Source organism: Caloenas nicobarica, chromosome 28, assembly GCF_036013445.1.
Source record: "Caloenas nicobarica isolate bCalNic1 chromosome 28, bCalNic1.hap1, whole genome shotgun sequence".
Lineage (NCBI taxonomy): Eukaryota > Metazoa > Chordata > Aves > Columbiformes > Columbidae > Caloenas > Caloenas nicobarica.
This window is the reverse complement of record NC_088272.1, coordinates 5,229,921-5,249,502: the sequence shown is the minus strand read 5'-3', so window position 1 is coordinate 5,249,502 and position 19,582 is coordinate 5,229,921. Positions and strand designations below refer to the sequence as shown.

At 51.6% G+C, this 19,582-nt stretch overlaps 1 protein-coding gene across 1 annotated transcript; it reads right to left on the bottom strand.

The window, feature by feature from the left end:
- Positions 1-1,001: 1,001 nt before the first annotated feature.
- On the bottom strand, positions 1,002-19,489 carry LOC135999424 (olfactory receptor 14J1-like; the record flags this gene model as incomplete). Its single annotated transcript, XM_065652980.1, has 2 exons — positions 1,002-1,064; positions 19,028-19,489. Coding segments are annotated over 2 exons (525 nt in total), but the record flags the coding sequence as incomplete, so codon positions are not given.
- Between the last annotated feature and the right edge of the window lie 93 nt (positions 19,490-19,582).

The following is a 19,582-nucleotide window of genomic DNA, read 5'->3' as shown; positions in this document are numbered from 1 at the left end:
GAAAGGCTTAGGTCTTCATTCAAACTTTTTCTCAAGAATCTTCTGAGAATGTGGCCTGAAGATCAAAACACCAGGGCACAGCTGCACAGTGTGTGCGTGCAGGGCTGGGCACTCAGCAGTGTCCTCTCACAGCCAGGCCTCCTGCCAGAGACCTGCAGGACCAGCAGAGCAGGGGCTGGGCTGTGCCATGTGCACTGGACACCCTGAGGAAGGGGCCCCGGGGCATCATCATGCACTGGCCCCTCACAACCAGCATTTCCAGCACTGGTCCCTCACCAACAGAGGTTGTTCTTCCCTCCATGGATGGACACAATGAGGAGGTCAGAAGTCTATGTTTGCATTGTACAGATGAGATGTGAGCATGCACATCATGTATGAGAGGTGAGATGAACCCGAGTGAGCACAAACACCATCAGCTGTTCCTGGGGGTTCCATGAATGTCTGTGGGACAGACATTGTCTCGAGGTCACTTCACATTGAGAGTAACAGCCCATGGGAAACCACCCACTGGGATCTCCTTCCTTGGACTGAGGTCCCTGTGTCCATTCCTCATGACGTGGGACATCTCAGATGAGTGCAGAGCAGGGTGACACACCACAGGGCTGAGGTGTCTCCCGTCCCTTTGGAGTGGCAACAGGAGGCCAGAGACCCACTGTGACTCCTTCCTCTGTGTGTAAAAGGGACAGACTCTGTCTCTGAACATCCCTGGGTGCATAAGGAGTCCTGAGACCAACTCAGACGTGGATGCCTGATGGAACCTTCACATTTCTGTGTGTGATTCCAGGAACAAACCTCAGTGGCCGAGTGAGATTCATCTCAGCTCCCTTGGACAGGCTCATTGCAAATGCTCCTGTCTGCTACATCACCCTTGCCCATGATTCTTGATTGTGCTTTCAAAAGTGACAGCAGAAACAGAGGAGTTCTGAGGTCCATGGGAAAGGAAGATGTCAAACCCATCTTCAAGAAGGGCAGGAAGGACAATTTGAATAATTACGGGCAGGTCAGCCTACCTCCATCCCTGGGAAGGGAATAGGCCGCGTCTTCCTGCACCAATCTCCAGGCACCTGAAGGGCAAGGAAGGGATTGCTGAACCGAAATGAGCGGAAAACCCAATGAGTCCCAAGAAATGCTCTGAACCCATTCCAGAGCTTTAGACCCCCGGGAAAGAGCTCAGTGACAGTGCAGCCCATGCAGTTGCATCTGTGTCCCTCACTGAGCAGCACAACCAGTGTGGAGTCACCCCATGGTCCTGCAGCCAACCTGCTCTGTGGAGCATCAGTGCCAGGTTGGGGCCCTGTGGGGAGCACAGGGAAGGGGCCAGGAGCACCAGACCAGATCAGAGGAGGGATGGGGGGAGATCAGACAGGAGCTGACCTGGGCTGGAAATTGCCTTGGAGAGAAAAATGCTGGTGTTCAGCTGCCCCAAGGTAATACCCAGAGTTCAGGGTGCAGGGCCAGAAGTCCTTGCTGTCCTGGTGCTTCACCAGGCCTGGGAAGTAGCTGGAGAAGGATCGGTGTCCCCCACTTGCCATCTCTTAGTGCATCATCCCTCGTGAAGGGTGGCATGGAAAGCAAGTCTGGGACTCTGTTTCAGGATTTGCACCGAAGAAAGTATTCACCCAGAAGACACATCATTTTGCTCTGGTACTTCAGTCCTGGTGCTCATCACATGTCCTTAAGACAAACTTATGCACCCCTCTTGTCAACCTTACCCCAAAAGTCACCCCTAGACAAGGCTCCTGAGCTGGGGCCGAGCTGGAGAACTGGGGTCCAGCTGTGACCAGGGGAAGGACAAGGCCTGTCCTGGGTCCTCTAAAGGGCCGGCAGCCTCTGTGATCTCCACCAGAAAAGGCAGCATGCAGGAAACTGTAGACCATCCCCATGCCCATTGGAGGCCCTTAGGAAGAGTTCCTCTCTCCAAATATCCAGCCCAGCTTGTTGCTGCATGAACAACCAGGAGAAACTGCCCCAGGACCCTCATTCCAGACCCCATCTCCTCCACCCCATACAGGCAGTGCTCTCCCCCTTGTCACTGAGGTGGTTCCAGGGACCCAAGGGACACCTGTGGGGAGGAGATGTTGGGTAGTACAGTGTCCTTCAGTGCTCCTCATGGTACCTCCTGCTGGGCTTTGTGCCGCTGGTCACAACCCTCTGAGCCTGGCTCTTCAGTCAGTTCTCAGTGGTGCTAAACAGGAATACGCCCATGAGCACATTGGGCTGCACTGGGAGGAGCGTGGCCACCCAGCCAAGGGCAGTTATTGTCCATCTTGACTCCGCACTGGTGTGGTCACATCTGGAGCGGGGTGTCCCAGTGGGAGGTTCCCCAGTCTGGAGGAACGGGGAGGAGATGTTGTGTGGCCAGAGACAGTCTGGGTCATGTGTGGAGATGTTGAGAGACCCAAACTTCTTTAGCCTGGTGAAGTGGAGGCTGAGGAAACGTGCTGTTTTTACTGAAATCGAGTTAATTTTCTTCATGCATTTTGAATCTCTCTCCTTCATAGCTACTACAGTCTTTTGTTTAGATTTACTATGAGAATAATGAGATAACGCTGTTTCCTCCCTGGCATAGAGTTAATTTTTTCTTTTAGCAGCTTTACAGTGTTTGCCATTTGGTATGAAAGGAATGTCAGAACTCACTGATATCTTGGCTGTTGTCAGGGAAACCAAGGACTTCTTTGGCCATCCAGCTGCAGATGCAAATTGGCAGGAGGGGACACAGACAGGACAGCACCTGGGTTGACATGCAGGCTGATCAATGAAATATTCCCTGTGATTAGCGTCATGCTCAGTCTAAAGCTGGAGCTGGCTTTTAGGGTTTGTTACATCCATTACTTTGGGTTTTCCAGCTGGTTTGGTTAGTTCCATTCAGAAGTTTCATTCTGTCAGGAGTTCGATGTCAGTTCGGCCTTTTGCCGTTCTGCCATTTTGCAGTTGGCCTTTGGGTCTTTTTGCCTGTTGCCCTTTTGTTCTCTCTTGCTGGGATCAGCTGTTCAGCAGCACAGGTGGGGACACACCGGGGTGAGAACAAGCTGGGGAAGTGCATGGGGTGTCTGCAGATGTCCCTGACAGTGCGGCCTAGAGGAGACACATGGTTGTCATGGCCATGGCGCACCATTGCCTCCTTGCACCCCCCAGGGAGTGTCACACCATTGTCCTGCACTGGGCATCATCCCCACATCCCCAGGAAGAGCCCTGAGACACACGTGAGGGACAGGATCTCCCTTCCTAGGGGCAGGGGTCAAGGCTTGGCCATTCTCCTTCATCAAACAAATCAAGGGTTTTCTCAGCATCAGAGCTGCTGCACTTTGCCTTTGCCTGATGCAATCACTGCCTCCAATTATCTGCTCTAACGAGTCCCTGGGGAGGCTTTGTCAGTAACAGCCCTCAGTGGGGCCCATTAATGCTTCAAGGTACTTTGGGCTTTGCTTCTGACTTGGACTTCTTGAGGAGATTCTTCAGTCTGTCCTTGGTATCTGAGGTTCATGGACTCAGCACCAAATACGCCATGGGGCTCATTAAAACACAGAAAGCCCTAACGAGCGATGTTTCTTTCCTAATTTTCTTCAAATCTTCAAGACTTGTAGAACTAACTGGAGAGGTTTCAATGGGACACTTACTGATGAAGACTTCAAAGAAGATTTCATAAAGGAGGGTTTTTTCTTTCAAGGGTATTTTCTGTCATTTTTCAGTGTGTAGAAGAAGTGACAGCAGCATTCTGCAATGGACATTGATCCAGAGGGTCTCCTGAAGACATCTGGACAGGCAGGAGAACAGTCCCTTGAGGCTGGACACTGTATGGACACCCTTGCTGCTCACCGCCCACCCCCAGTCTGCCCGTTCCCTCCTTGGCCACCTGGGACTGGCATCACTTTTCCTCACATCAGACTTCTGCACTGAGCTCTGCAGGTGGATGCTGCAGCTCCTGCACACCAGCTCCCACCTGCTCTCCTGTGTAAACACTACACAATTTCATAAACACTAAAACAGTTTCCTCAACTGTGTGTGTGAGCTGGATCTAATGAGGTCCACCATCCACACGGGACATCCACACAAGAACTGTTGTAGACAGAGAGATAGGAAAGGATATATATAAACACAATTAACACGTTAACTACCATGTTAATTAGACTTCTGAAGAATGGGGCAAGTTTGTAACTCCCTGAAGCTCAAAGCAGAAACCAGAGAGTTGAGAGGCAACTGAATGACCAAAGAGCAAGTGGAGGAGGAAACCTGAGAGCACTGGGAAGGGCAAACGTCCAGACAGTCTGCTGGAAAGTTGTCCTTTGACATGGACATTTAATCAGGAGTGGTGGAAACTCCTGAATGACGAGGGAGTTGAAATAATAGAGTGCTGGAAATAGAAGTACAGGAGAAGACCAATATTTCTTTTCCTACCCTTAGTACACTTCCTGGTAATTCACTGTTTAGCATTTTTTTGTGTTTCTGGTGGGTGTTTTTTTGTTTGTTGTAGAATTTTTGTTTTAATATGTTAAAAACCAACCAAACAAAAACCCCCAGAAACAAACAAACAAACAAAACAAACAAGCAAAACCCAAAAAACCCCAAAAAAACCAAACCTAACCAAACCAAACCAACAACAACAACAACAAAGTGCACTTTTCCAGGCAGACATCAGTCATCAGTTGTCTCACCATAAACAGCCAGGGCCATTTTTGGGGCCCCAGTGCACCTGAGGTGCTGGCCTGGGATTGGCATCTATCACAGAGGACCTGGGGGAGACCAGAGCACCTTGCAATGCAGGGGGAGCCTGGGCAGGGGTTCCCGGGGCATCTACACTGGCACCAGGTGTTTGTGTCCCTGGAGCTGAAGACATTTGTGTCCTAAATCCATTCCCAGTTCTGGAAAACTGGTAGCTAATCCTCTTTCCCCCTTTTTTTCCTCTTCCCCTTTTCTCCACTTTCTCTATCACATGCCACTTTACAGGCAAAATTATAGAGTTAACACTGTTTGATTGAATTATAACCCCTTGGCATTTTGGTTGCCTTAATTTTGTGCTTCAAGATCAAGGAAAACGAACCATCACGAGTCCATCATCAAATGGACCGTGACATTAAATTGGTGTCACAGACAGGATTCTGAGAATACAGAGGAGTGCAGGTATTGTGTGGTCAGTATTAGGGGAAGAAAGTTTCACTCCAGCCACAACTTGCCCTAACCAATAAGGTGAGAGGTGTCCAGAATGCGAGGGAGGCAATTCAGATTTCCCACACACCACACACACCTTGGTGTTGAGCACTCCAAACTTGAGTTGAGGGCTCTGTCTCCGGGATCTCAAAGTGCAAAAATGGGTGTTGTTCTCATGTTGATGAGAATTGTCTGCTAGAGAGAGTGAAGGGGCAACTTTGAGTGTTTGTGTAACTAAGTTGAGCCTTCCTGTAGCAGATATTTGGCCCCTCTAACCACTCGGGAAAGAGAAAGGTGACACAGCAGTTGCTGTGGATTTGTGTAACTAAGTTGTGCCTTCCCAAAGTGGGTTTGGTCCCTTCATAATAAGAATGACTGAAAAGGCTGATAATCAAGAGTTTTGGCTAGTGAAAGATCGAGGCTCGTTCTACACACTTTTAGCAAAGTATGGGGCTCGACCCCCTGTATCCGGAGAAGACTGGGCTCGTAATAACTGGGCTAATTTGCAGAGTGTAGTGGACCAAGTAATTTCTCTACAGACTAAGTTTAGATCAGATAAGAACAAAGCTATGTTCTGTGCTGTCGTAGGAGCCATCCTAGCAGCAGCGATTGAAGATCGTCTCAGGCGATGTAGTAATGAAAGCAAAATTATAGAATCCCTTGAAAATCTGGTGCAGATTTTGCAAAAAACAATCTCCAATTTAGAACAAAAATTAGAAAATTGTTCACCACAACTAGAAAAAGTGATGGAAGAAAACCGCTCATTACAAGCTACTCTAAAGGAGGAATGTTTATAAAACACAGGAGTGCTGAGGGGGCGGGAGCTAGAGGAGAAAGGTATCAGACAAATAAATCAGATTTACCCTCAGAAAGAATTGGAGGAGACGAGAAGACGTGATGAGGAATACCCACACGTGAGACCCTTAGTGAAAACAGAATATTTTTATGCAAATGAGGAGGATACTGACCCTCACATTACAACTAAGCAAACACCTTACACTGCCACCGAGCTGGCAAACTAAAGAAAGAGTATGGGTGCCTCCCTAAAGAACTGAGTACGTGTGGCGCGTATCCCTAACTGGGAGAGACCAAATTCAGTTAAGTGAACAGGAAGCTAATGGTTACTGGGGATATGAAGTTTTCTTAACAACTGGTGACAGACGTGCCCCGTGATCCCTAACCCAGCGAGCTGCTTATTGGGCTGGAGGGCTAAACCCTTTAGATAGGGGAGAGCCCCTGGCAATCACTGGCACACCTGATCAATTGCTAGAAAGTGTACACAAAGCAGCCTGCTTGCAAATGATACATGAAAGAAAATTGATTCCCAAATGTGAATCCTCAATGACGCTGGCAGTGAGTCCTGACATGATGACTCCCTTGATAAGGGGACTTCCAGAGTCACTTAAACCTTCAAAGGACAATCGCATTGATGAGCCCAGTAGAAAGGTTGGAAGGTTTGATCAGAAGCCAGGGTACCAGAAGTGGGAGCCAGAGGGATGGACCTGACACTGCCATTGATTCACTGTTCATCCCTGCCCTGACTTTCCCCAACCAACCAAATACTAAAAAGGTGTGGACGTGGGGGGAAACAGCACAAGAATTGATACATTATAATAGGAAATGTGGCCCTGTAAAAATCCTAGAAGAAAGGTCGAGAGGAATCTGTCATGTTGAAGTCAAGAATGTGCCCCTTTCTACCAGTACTGCTGCTGCTACCAGTGCTCCAAGAAAGAAGCATCCGCATATTAGAAGAGGAAAGGGGGAACAACCTAAGATCCAACAACAATGGTGGGTTTTGGGAATTTAAAAGGGAGTTCCTGGAGATATAATGGAAGGCTTACTTACCCCTTGATAAACTGAGTAAACTGGTATCAAGGTGGCATAATCCAAAAGAACATTCACAGAGCATGAAAGAAGTCCTACCCATTATACCTTCAGCTCCCTCCTCCACCGAGGATGAAACTCTCCCAGAAACAGGAAAACGAGAACCTGCATTCCCTCCATTCCGCACTCCTACCTGAGGGCAGGACGTGACAGGCTGTGGGCATTACAACATAGTCCAGAAGCTTCTCGGCCTCTCTGGGCACCTCCTTTGTTGAGGACCCTGTCAACTGACTGAGGGTCCCACCCCTCCTGCCCCCCAGCTGGTGCAGGTGAAGTCACCCTGCCCGGGGCAGGGGAGGATGTGACTGTCAGCACCTTGGTACCACCCTGGTGTGTACGTGGGGACAGGCACAGCGGGGCACAAAAGGTGCTAAGGAGCCATCGACTGCCCCATTGAAGGCTCTGGATCTCAGGGGGATGTGCAACTGCCACAGTGGGGCATTGTGATGTCACTGGTGATGTCACAAAGGGCCCTGCCCAGGCACCCCTTTAAAAGCGGGGCTGGGATTGCAGAGCTGCATCCTCTGGCAGGACAGGGACGTGGCCACCTCACTGTGGCCCGGTCCTGGTGAAAGAGGAGACGTGGTGGCAGCCAGACACGCTGCCATGGCCGGCACTGCTACCGGAGTCGCTCTCGCTGCCGCTATGTCCCATCCCTGGAAACTGTGAGGCCCCTAAGGGCCAAAATCTCCCATCCCTGGACACCTTCGGCTGCTCAGGGTTAAATTTCCTGTCCCTGGACCCATTAGGGCCCAAATACTTAAAACATTGCATCCCTGGACCCCTTGGGCCACCGAGAGCCAGAATGTCCCATGCAGACCCCGGATATCCCATGCAGACCCCGGATATCCCATGCCTAGAGACTTTGGACCAAGACCTAAAATGTCCCATCCCTGGATCCAAGATGTCCCATCCCTAGACACTTTAGTCCACCCAGGCCCAGATATCCTATCTCTGGACCCCATGAAGCCACCAAGACCCAGGATGAACCATCCTTGGAAACTCTGGGGACACCAAGTCCTAAGATGTCCCATCTCCAGCCCCCTTGGGCTACCCAGGCCAAGATGTCCCATCCCTGGAAACTCTGGGCCACCAAGAGCCAGGCTGTCTTATCTCTGGATCCTTAGGCCACGAAGAACTAGAATGTCTCATCCCTGGACACTTTTGGCTACCAAGACGAAGATGCCTTATCTCTGGACACTTTGGAACACGAAGACCAAGATGTCCCATCTCTGGACCCAAGATGTCCCGTCTCCAGCCCTCTTGGGCCAACCAGACCCCTGATATCCCATCCCTAGACCCCTTAGGCCAACAAGATGTCCCATGCCTGGACTCTGTGAGGCCATCAGGTGCCAAAATGCCCTATCCTTGGATCCTTTAGGCGACCAAGACCAAGATGTCTCATCCCTGGAAACTATGAGGTCACCAAGACAGAGGATGTCCCATGCCTGGACACATTTGGTGACCAAGACCTAAAATATCCTATCCTTGGGCCCCTTGGGCTACCGAGACCTAAAATGTCTCATCCCTGGACACTTTTGGCCACCAAGACTCAGGATATCTCCTCTCTGGACTAAAAATGTCCCATTTGCAGCCATCTTGGGCCACCAAGACCTAAAATGTCCCAACCCTTGTACCCCTTGGACCAGCCAGGCCAAAATGTCCCATCCCTGGACACTGTGAGGTCACGAAGACCTGGGATGTCCCATCCCTGCACCCTTTGGGGACACCAAGTCCTAAGATGTCCCATCTCCAGCCCCCTTGAGCCAGCCAGGCCAAGATGTCCCATCTTTGGACTCCTTAGGCCACCAAAAGTCCTAAAATGTCCCTTTCCTGGACCCGTTGAGCCACCAAAACCCTGGATGTCCCATCCCAGACTCCAGCTGTCCCATCCCTGGACACTTTGGGCCACCAAGACCTAAAATGTCCCATCCCTGGAGACTTTGGGACACCCAGGCCAAGACATCCCATCCCTGAAGACTTTGGGCCACCAAGACCTAAAATGTCCCATCCCTGGACACTTTGGGACACACAGGACAAGATGTCCTGTCCCTGGACACTGTGAGGCCACCAAGACCCAGGATGTTGTATCTCTGGACCCCTTCACCTACCAAGACCAGGATGTCCCATGTCCAGCCATCTTGGGACACCAAGACCAAGATGTCCCATCTCTGGACCCCTTGGGCCACCAAAACGTAGATGTCCTATTCCTGGACCACTTGGGCCACTGAGAGCCAGGATGTTTAATCTCTGGACATCGTGAGGCCACCAAGACCCAGGATATCTCATCCTTGGACCCAAAATGTCCCATCTACCGCCCACTTGGGCCATCAAGAGCCAGACTTTCCCATCCCTGTATTTCCTGGGCTACTCAGGGCAAGGTCTCCCATCCCTGGACCCCTTAGGCCACCAAGACCTAAAATGTCCCATCCCTGGACACTCTGGGGACAACAAGACCCAGAATGTCCCTCCTCTAGACCCAAGATGTCCCATTTGCAGCCATCTTGGGCCACCAAGACATTAAATGTCCCAACCCTTGGACCCATTGAACCACCCAGGCCAAGATGTGCCATTCCTGGACCCCATAGGCCACCAAGACCTATAATGTCCCATCTTTGGATCCCTTGGGCCACTGTGAGCCAGAATGACTCATCTCAGACCTCCAATGCCCCATCACTGGCAACTCTGGGCCACTGAGACCAAAATGTCCCATCCCTAGATCCAAGATGTCCCATCTCTGGACACAACATGTCCCATTCCTGGACACTTTGGGCCACCAAGATGCAGGATGTCCCATCTCTGGAACTTTTAAGCCAATACCCAAAATGTCCCATCTCCAGGTATCTTGGGCCACCAAGACCTACAGTGTCCCAAACCTTGGGCCCATTGGACCACCCAGGCCAAGATGTCCCATTCCTGAAGATTTTGGGCCACCAAGACCGAGATGTCCCATCACTGGACCCCTTGGGCAACTAAGACCCAGGATGTCGCATCACTGGACCCCTTGGGCCACTGAGACCAAGATGTCCCATTCCTGGAGCGAAGATGTCCCATCTCTGGACCCAAAATGTCCCAGCCCTGGACTCTTTGGGCCACCAAGACCGAGGATGTCCCAACCCTTGGACCCCTGGAGCTCCCAGGCCAAGATGTCCTGTCCTTGCACCGAAGATCTCCCATCGCTGGACATGTTGGGCCACCAAGATGCAGAATGTCCAATCTCCAGCCCCCTTGCTCCACCAAGACCAAGGTTGTGCCATTTCTGGAACCAAAATGTTGCATCTCCAGTGCCCTTGGGCCATCAAGAGCCAAAATTTCTCATCCCTGGATACCTTGCGCCAATCAGCGCAAGATGTCCCATCCTTGAAACCCTTAGGCCACCAGGACATAAAATGTTCTATCTCTGGACACTTTGGGCCACCAATACCTAAGATGTTCTATCCCGGGACCCCTTAGACCACCAAGACCGAAGATGTCCCATCCCTGGACGGTTTGGGGACACCAAGACCAAGGATGTCCCTTCTCTGGACTCAAGATGTCTCATCTCCAGCTCCCTTGAGCCACCAAGACCTAAAATGCCCCAACTCATGGACCACCCAGGCCAGGATGTCCCATCCCTGGACACTTTGGGCCACCAAGACCTAAAATGTCCCATCCCTGGACACTTTGGGGACACCAAGTCCTACGATGTCCCATCTCCAGCTCCACTGCGCCACCCAGGCCCAGATGTCCCATGCCTGGACCCCTTGGGCCAACCAGAACCAAGACTTCAACATCTCCCCCAGCTTCATCCCACCTTATGTGGAGAGTGTTGAACTCCAAGACCTCAAAACTTCTCCCCAAACTTACCCCCTCCTCACCTGGGGATGTTCAACCCCAACCGTCTCCCTAACTTCACCGCACCTCATCTAGAGGATGTTGGACCGCCAGACCAAACATCTCCCCCAACTTCACCCCACCTCACATGGAGGAGGTTGAACTCCAGCTGAGACCAAACATCTCCTCCAATGTTGTCCCATCTGGGGAATAGTGAACCCAAGACCCCAAACACCTCTCCAACTTTGTCCCACCTCATCTAGCCGGTGGAGAATCCCAAGACCCCAACCATCTCCCCAAATTCACCCCACCTCATATGGAGGATGTTGAACCCCAGCCAAGACCCCAAACATCTCTCCAACATTGTCCCACCTCATCTAGAGGGTGGAGAACCCCAAGACACCAAACATCTCCCGCAGTGTTGTCCCACGTCATCCAGAGGATGTTGAACCCCAACATCTCACTCAATTTTGTCCCACCTGGAGGATATTGAACCCCAAGACCCCAAACACCTCCCCAACTTCATGCCTTCTTCACCTGGAGGATGTTGAACCCCAACCAAGACTCCAAACATCTTTGCCAACTTTGTCCTACCTCATCTGGAATGTGGAGAACCCAGGACTCCAAAACATCTCCCGCAGTGTTGTCCCACCTGAGGGATGGAGTACCCAAGACCCAACCATCTCCCCCAGCTTCACCTCTCCTCATCTAGCCGGTGGAGAACTCCAAGACCCCCAACATCTCCCTCAGTGTTGTCCCACCCGGAGGATGTTGAACCCCAACCAAGACCCGCAAACATCTCCCCAACTTCATTCCTCTTCCCCTGGGAGGATGGAGAACCCAAGACATGAACCGTCTCCCCCAATGTTGTCCCACCTCACACTGACAACATTGAACTCCAAGACTCCAAGATCTCCCCAACTTTGACCCACCTGGAGGATGTTGAACCTCAACTGAGACCCCCAAACATCTTCCCAACTTCATCCAACCTCATCTGGAGGATGGAAAACACAAGACCCTAACATCTCCCGTCAACTCCTCCTGACTGGTGAGTGGAGGGGGTGGGGCCTGTGGGTGGGGTCTGTGGGCGGGACCTGCCAGGGGCAGTGGCCACTGCTGCTCTCCCAGGGAAGTTCATCTGGATCCATTTTGGGGCCACCAGGAAGTTGGTGTCGCCCAACAAGACGTGTGAGTGAGCGGAGGGCCCAGCAGGGGGCATCTAGTTGGACGGTGTCTACTTGTCCATCATCCATCTGTCCATCCATCCATCTCTCCACATGGCCATCCCTCCATCTCCTCATCCCACCACCCACCTGACCCTCATTCTCCATCTCCTGGTGTCTCCACCCTCATCTGTCCATCTGTCCATCCTCATCTTCTCACCCACCTCCTGGTCCCTCCATCTCCATCTCCTGGTGTCTCCATCTCCTCGTGTCTCTGTCCATCTGTCCATCCCGAGCTCCTCACCCACCACCCACCCGACTCTCCCTCTCTTGGTGTCTCTATCTCCTCACCCATCCATCTCCTCACATCTCCCTCTCCTGGCCCCTCCATCTCACAGAATCACAGAAATCAGGGATTGGAAGGTGTAAGAGTCGGTCCGAAGAACAGTATTTGCCTCAACATCACCATCAGGGACTTGGAGAACAGATGCCCTGATAGAAAGAATTGGACAACGACTTGGAGAGAGGCCTGACGAAAAAAGTTGTGTTGTACAGGTCTCTCCAACCCGGGGGCTACAGGTAACAATGGCTGCTGTACGGATTCCACCTGCTGCCGCAGCCAGACTTGCCCCCACCTCCTAAAAGGAATTGTGTTCTACAGGTCTCTCCGACCTGGGGACTATAGCTGCTGTGCAGAAGATGGATTTTCACCTGCTGCCTCAGCCAAACTTGCCCCCACCTCCTCCCTGCTACTAAGGCCAACAAAGAAGAGCATGCGCAGAGGCTTGACGAAGGTCTTGAGGTCACCCAATGGACCAGTAAGAGACCCCTGAACTGAGGCGATGCAGGCACAGACAGGTTCTGGCAAGCAAAGCGGGGAGCCTTCAGGCCTGCGCAGTTCAGCCTGGATTGCGAAACAAAGGCAGAGATTGGCCTCAATCCATGGGAGCAAAGCGGGGTGAAGAAGCATGAAAGACGATTCCCGACGGGACATCGCTGAGCTCTCCCCACCAAAGGATCACGGATCACAACGGAGGACCGGCAGGACACTGTACTGGACCTCAGACCATAGGGACGCCTTTGGAACTGGTGGTGGTAGCCAACCCTTTTTTCCCCCTTTCTTTCCTTTCCTTTTTCTCCACTCTCTCTATCGTGTGCCGCTTTACAATCAAAATAATAAAGTAACGCTGTTTGATTGAATTATAACCGCTTGGCATTTTGGTTGCCTTAATTTTGCGCTTCGAGATCAGGGTAAATGAACCATCACGAGCATATCACCGGATGGACTGTGACAGATGGGACCTTGAAAGTTCATCCAGTCCAATCCTCCCGCCAGAGCAGGAGCACCCAGATGAGGTTACACAGGAAAGTGTCCAGGTGGGTTGGAATGTCTGCAGAGAAGGAGACTCCACAACCTCCCTGGGCGGCCTGGTCCAGGCTCTGTTACCATCACTGAGAAGAAGTTTCTTCTCATATTTAAGTGGAACCTCCTGTGTTCCAGTTTGCACCCATTGCCCCTTGTCCTATCACTGGTTGTCACCCAGAAGAGCCTGGCTCCATCTTCATGACAATCACCCTTCACATATTGATCCCCATGAATGAGGTCACCCCTCAGTCTCCTCTTCTCCAAGCTCAAGAGCCCCAGCTCCCTCAGCCTTTCTTCACACAGGAACTGCTGTCCCTGAGGCTTTTTCAAGGTGAGGGGTGGGAGTGTGATCGCCATCACTGTGGTAACGCCCACGCCACATCCGCCACTCTCGCAAGGGCTCCCAGGGGCTTCCAGGTGGCGAAATCAAAACCCAAAAAGGTCCTTCAGCAGAGGGAATCTCACAGTTAGGGTTCCAGTTAGGTGCCTTCCGCTGCCCTGTCAGAGACACTGGAAGTTGTGAGCTTAAAAGCACACATCCCAGAAACAAGTCATGAGCTGAACTATCAGCTATTAATATTCCAGAAAGGATCATAGAATCATTTCAGGTGGAAGAGTCCATTGAGATCATCGAGTCCAACCATAACCCAACTCTTGCACTAAACCCTAAGAACCGCATCTATACATCTTTTAGACACCTCCAGCAATGGTGACTCAACCAGTTCCCTGGACAGCCTGTTCCACTGCTTTGCAACCTTTTCCATGAAGAAATGTTTCCCAATATCAATTCTGAACCTTCTCTGGCACAAGCTGAGGCCATTTCCTCTCATCCTATCACTTGCTACCCAGGAGAAGACCAACACCCTCCATGCTGCAACCTCCTTTCAGGTAGTTGTAGAGAGCAAAAAGGTCTCCCCTCCGTCTCCTTTTCTCCAGGCTAAACACCCCGGGGTCCCTCAGCTGCTCCTCAGAAGACTTGTGCTCCAGACCTTCAACAGCCTTGTCCCCTCCTCTGCACTCACTCCAGCACCTCAAGGTCTTTCCTACAGTGAGGAACCCAAAACCGAACTGAGGATTCGAGTTGTGTCCTCACCAGCACCAAGTACAAGGGGATGATCGCTGCCCCGGTTCCGCCCACTACACTATTCTTGATGCACACCAGGAGGCCATTGGCCTTTTGGCCACCTGGGCACACGCTGGCTTATGTTCAGCACCTGCCAATCAACACCTCCAGGTCTTTTTCCACCAGGCGGCTTTCCAGCCACTCTTCCCCAAGCCTGTATTGTTGCAGGGGATTGTTATGACCCAAGTGCAGGACCCGGCACTTGGCCTTGTTGAACCTCAGACAATTGGCCTCAGTCAGCCAATGTCCCTCTGTATGGCCTTCCCACCCTCCAGCAGATCAACACTCCCACCCAATTTCGTGTCATCTGCAAACTTACTAAAGGTGCACTCGATCCCCTCATCCAGATCATTGACAAAGAGATTAAACAGAACTGGCCCCAATACTGAGCCCTGGGAACACCACTCGTGACCGGCCGCCAACTGGGTTTAGCTCCGTTCACCACAACTCTTTGGGCCCGGCCCTCCAGCCAGTTCTTTATCCATCGCAGATACACCATCCAGGCCATGAGCTGCAGCTTCTCCAGGAGATGCTGTGGGATACGGTGTCAAAGGCTTTACTGAAGTCTGAGTGCACAACATCCACAGGCTGTGTGGCAGATTCACTCCCCCACGACAGACTTTCCCTCATCTGCTAAGCCGGTCACCTTGTCACAGGAGGAGATCAGGTTGGTCAGGCAGGACCTGCCTTTCATAAAGCCATGCTGATTGGGCCCGATTGCTCGTCTCGTATGTGTGACCTCCCAGTCCTTTCCCAGCCCTGTTCCTGCTGTTGGCCTGTCCCCTGCAGAGGCACAAGTGACTCACAGTCCCCTCCACAGCCATTGGCTTCCTACTGGACTATGAGTTCCTGAGACACAGCTGAGCACATGACATCGTACCCAGCCATCGCCCTCCTTGTGCTCCAGTGTGTGAGCAGGTAAAACTAAGGTGGTTTCATCAAATGTATCTAATAGATTTCCTATCAAGGGTTTGAGTGGAGAAACGTTCCTCAGAGGAGCTGCTGTATTTACACTGGGGCATTTTATATCTCTGCTTCTGTCTCTTTTTTGTCTTCTTCCTCTGTCTATTCTGTCTTGAAAGAGATCTCCAAGGAAAAGAATCATGGAATCCTACAATAACACAGGTTGGAAGAGACCCCTGAACACCATCTCTGTCCCACTGACCTTTATGGATCCCTAATGAATAGCTGAAAGCATTTGCGCTCCCTTGGGTTCATCTCACCACATGCACACAGTGGACATGCACATGATGTGTATGTTTGCAACTCATCTGTACAATGAAAACATGGGCTTTTGACCTAGTATTTCATAGAATGATAGAATGTCCTGAGTGGGAAGGGACCCACAAGGATCACAGAATCACAGAATCGCAGAATGTTGGGGATTTAAAGGGACCTCAAAAGATCATCTAGTCCAATCCCCGTGCTGGAGCAGGAACACCCACGTGAGGTTACATAGGAACCAGGCGGGTTTTGAATGTCTGCAGAGAAGGAGACTCCACAACCTCTCTGGGCAGCCTGTTCCAGGCCCTGTCACCCTCATTCTGAAAAAGTTTCTTCTCATATTGAAGTGGAACCTTTTGTGTTCCAGGATCATTGAGTCCAACTCCTGTCCTTCCACAGGACAACCTCACAGTTCACACCATATGTCTGAGGATGTTGCCCCGTTTCTTCTTGATCACTGTCAGACTTGGGGCCGTGACACCTCCCTGGGGAGCCTGTTCAGTGTCCAGCACCTCTGGGTGAAGAACCTTTTCCTCATGTCCAATTCACCCTCCCCCGGCACATCTTCCTGCCATTCCCTTGGGTTCTGTCACTGGTCACCAGAGAGAAGAGATCAGTACCTACCCCTCCTTCTCCCCTTGTGAGGAAGCTGTAGCCACCGTGAGGTCTCCTTTTAGTGTTTTCCTCAGCTCTGATGCTGAGAAACCCCTTGGTTTGCTTTCTGAAGCAGAAAGGAGAAGCCACGACCTCCAGGCAATGGGAAGGGGGATCCTGTCCCTCACACACGGCTCAGGGCTCTTCCTGGGACCGTGGGATGTGGGTGTGCAAGGCCGAGGGAAGGACAACACTGGTACAACACCTTCCAGCTTCCCCATGGGGCTGCAAGGAGGCAACGAGGCCCCAGTGCCATGAGGACAACATGTCTTCTCATGGACCTCAGTGGCAGAGACAACTGCCATGGCCAAGGGGTCAGAGACCTGGGTCCTGTTGGTTCCTTCCAGCCTCACCAGCGCCCTTTGCCATCTCCATCACAGGCTGTTCTACACAGTCCTACACCTGTCCCTCTTTCCCTGCAGGCTGCAGACACCCATCTGCTTCCCCACCTGCTCTCACCCCAGCATTTCTGTCCCTTCACTGATGTGTCTGCACCCTCACTGCCTGTTCTTTGGAACACAAACCATGGGCTGATCCAGCTCCCTCTGGGTGACCTCTTGCACCACAGCACTGCCCTTCCAGTGACATTTTTTCCTCCTGATATCCAGTCTCCACTTCCCAGTCTGCACTTGGTAGCTTTTTTTTCCTCTCCTGGTTGTTCCTACTACTTGGGAAAGCTATACCACCTCAGAAACTGCCCATCAAGCAGGGAACCCTACCTGTTAGTCTTCTTGTGGTCTTCCACTAGACCAGAGAGAAGTAACCTCACCATGACTGCTGCTGGCCCTTCAGCTTCTCTGATAGACATGAGCATGTCCCTGTTTCTGTCCCATCATGTTCTCAGGTGGGATGGACATGACAACCTGTCTCCAAGGCCTCTTCCTGGGTAGGGGCTGTGGGTACTTATGCAGAGGTTCTTTCCCAGCCACGTTCCTGCTGCTGGGCTGTCACCTCCAGAGACAGAACTAACCTCACTGTCCCCTTCACAGTCACATACTGCTTACTGGATTATGAGTGTCTGAGACACAACTGATGTCATAACACACCATACCCATCCATAAAACCCCTATGGCCCAGGACCTGACCAGATGATTGTATGTTTCTTCTATCAAAGTTATCAAATATATTTCCTACTAACGATTTAAGTGGGGAAATATCCCAGTGCTGCATCTAGGCTGATTTCTCTGGTATGTAACATCCAACATGAAGCGAGCTCTAGACACTGTCTGCCCCACAGGCCTTCATGGAACCTCAAGGAATGGCTGTTTGTTTTCACCTGGGCTCATCTCACCTGAGGTTCCTCTCACCTCACATACATGACGTGCATGCTCACAGCTCATCTGTTCAATGAAAACCTCCTGTTGCCACTCCGAAGGGATGGGAGGTACCTCAGCCCTCAGGTGTGTCCCCCTGCTCTGTATTCGTCTGAGATGTCCCATGTCACGTGGAATGGACACAGGGAGGGATCTCAGTTCAAGGAAGCACATCCCAGTGCTGCATTCTGGTGGTTTCCCATGGGATGTTACTCTCAACATGAAGTGACCTCGAGACACTGTCTGTCCCATGGGCCTTCATGGAACCGCCTGGAATAACTGATGGCATTTGTGCTCACTTGGGTTCATGTCAACTCGTGTACATGATGTGCATGCTCACATCTCATCTGTACAATGCAAACTTGGACTGCTGAGCTACTCATTCAGTGTCCCTCCATGGAGGGAAGAACAACCTCTGTGAGCTGGGGTGAGAGGACAGGGCTGGAAATGTTGGTTGTGAGGGGCCAGTCCATGACGATGCCCTGGGGCAGCTTCCACGGGGTGTCCAGTGCACATGGCACAGCCCAGCCCCTGCTCTGCTGGTCCTGCAGGTCTCTGGCAGGAGGCCTGGCTGTGAGAGGACACTGCTGTGTGCCCAGCCCTGCACACACACACTGTGCAGCTGTACCCTGGTGTTTCATCTGTGGCCATTTTTTTGGGCATGTTTTTGAGAGAAGGTTTGGAAGAAGAGCTAAACCTTCAGGCCCTGATCATAGGAGATGACCTTTCTTTCTGGAAAGGCTGTTGTGAGGCCAGCTCTGTCACAGCAGTGCCCATGGCCTGTCCCTGCCTGCGCTCACAGGACTGACACACAGCAGGACGGTGACCAGGCTGCCAGAGCACTCAGGCCTTGCACCAACACAAGGGATGAGAAGGAGAGTGTGGGAGTGGAACGAGAACAGCTCTGGAAGGCCAAGCGCTGGTGCTCCCTGGCAGGGCTGCCAGGCTGGACTCTTTTCCCCTCCTCCCATGCACACAGGAACTGTCCCTGCAGCTCCAAACAGGCCTTGCAGGGAGGATATAGTGAAAAACACATCACTACGGGACCCTTTATTTTGTTTAAATACGCACAGATCATGGCTCCTCATTTACATAGCCAGTGGTTATAAAAGAAAAGCAGACAGTGATTTAGACAGGGAATGACAATGTTATCACAATAAAAAACAACTTCAATAAAAACAGAAAATACAAATGAGAGGCTGGACCTGTAACTAGTTACATTAAAACTGCTATGTAGAAGGAGAGAAGCAGTTTATTGCTTCAGAAAACACAGAGATATGAGTTTCCACAGGGCATCCTTGAGCTCCTGGTTCCTCATGCTGTAGATGAGGGGGTTCACTGCTGGAGGCACCACCGAGTACAGAACAGACACCACCAGGTCCAGGGATGGGGAGGAGATGGAGGGGGGCTTCAGGTGGGCAAACATGATGGTGCTGACAAACAGGGAGACCACGGCCAGGTGAGGGAGGCACGTGGCAAAGGCTTTGTGCCGTCCCTGCTCAGAGGGGATCCTCAGCACGGCCCTCAAGATCTGCACATAGGACAGCACGATGAACACAAAACACCCAAATCCTAAACAGACACTAACCACAAGGAGCCCAGCTTCCCTGGAGTAGGAGTGTGAGCAGGAGAGCTTGAGGATCTGGGGGATTTCACAGAAGAACTGGTCCAGGACATTGCCCTTGCACAGTGGCAGTGAAAATGTATTGGCCATGTGCAGCAGAGCATCGAGAAACCCAGTGGCCCAGGCAGCTGCTGCCATGTGGACACAAGCTCTGCTGCCCAGGAGGGTCCCGTAGTGCAGGGGTTTGCAGATGGCAACATAGCGGTCGTAGGACATGACGGTGAGAAGTGAATATTCTGCTGTAGCACAGAAAAAGAAAAAAAAGAGTTGGGT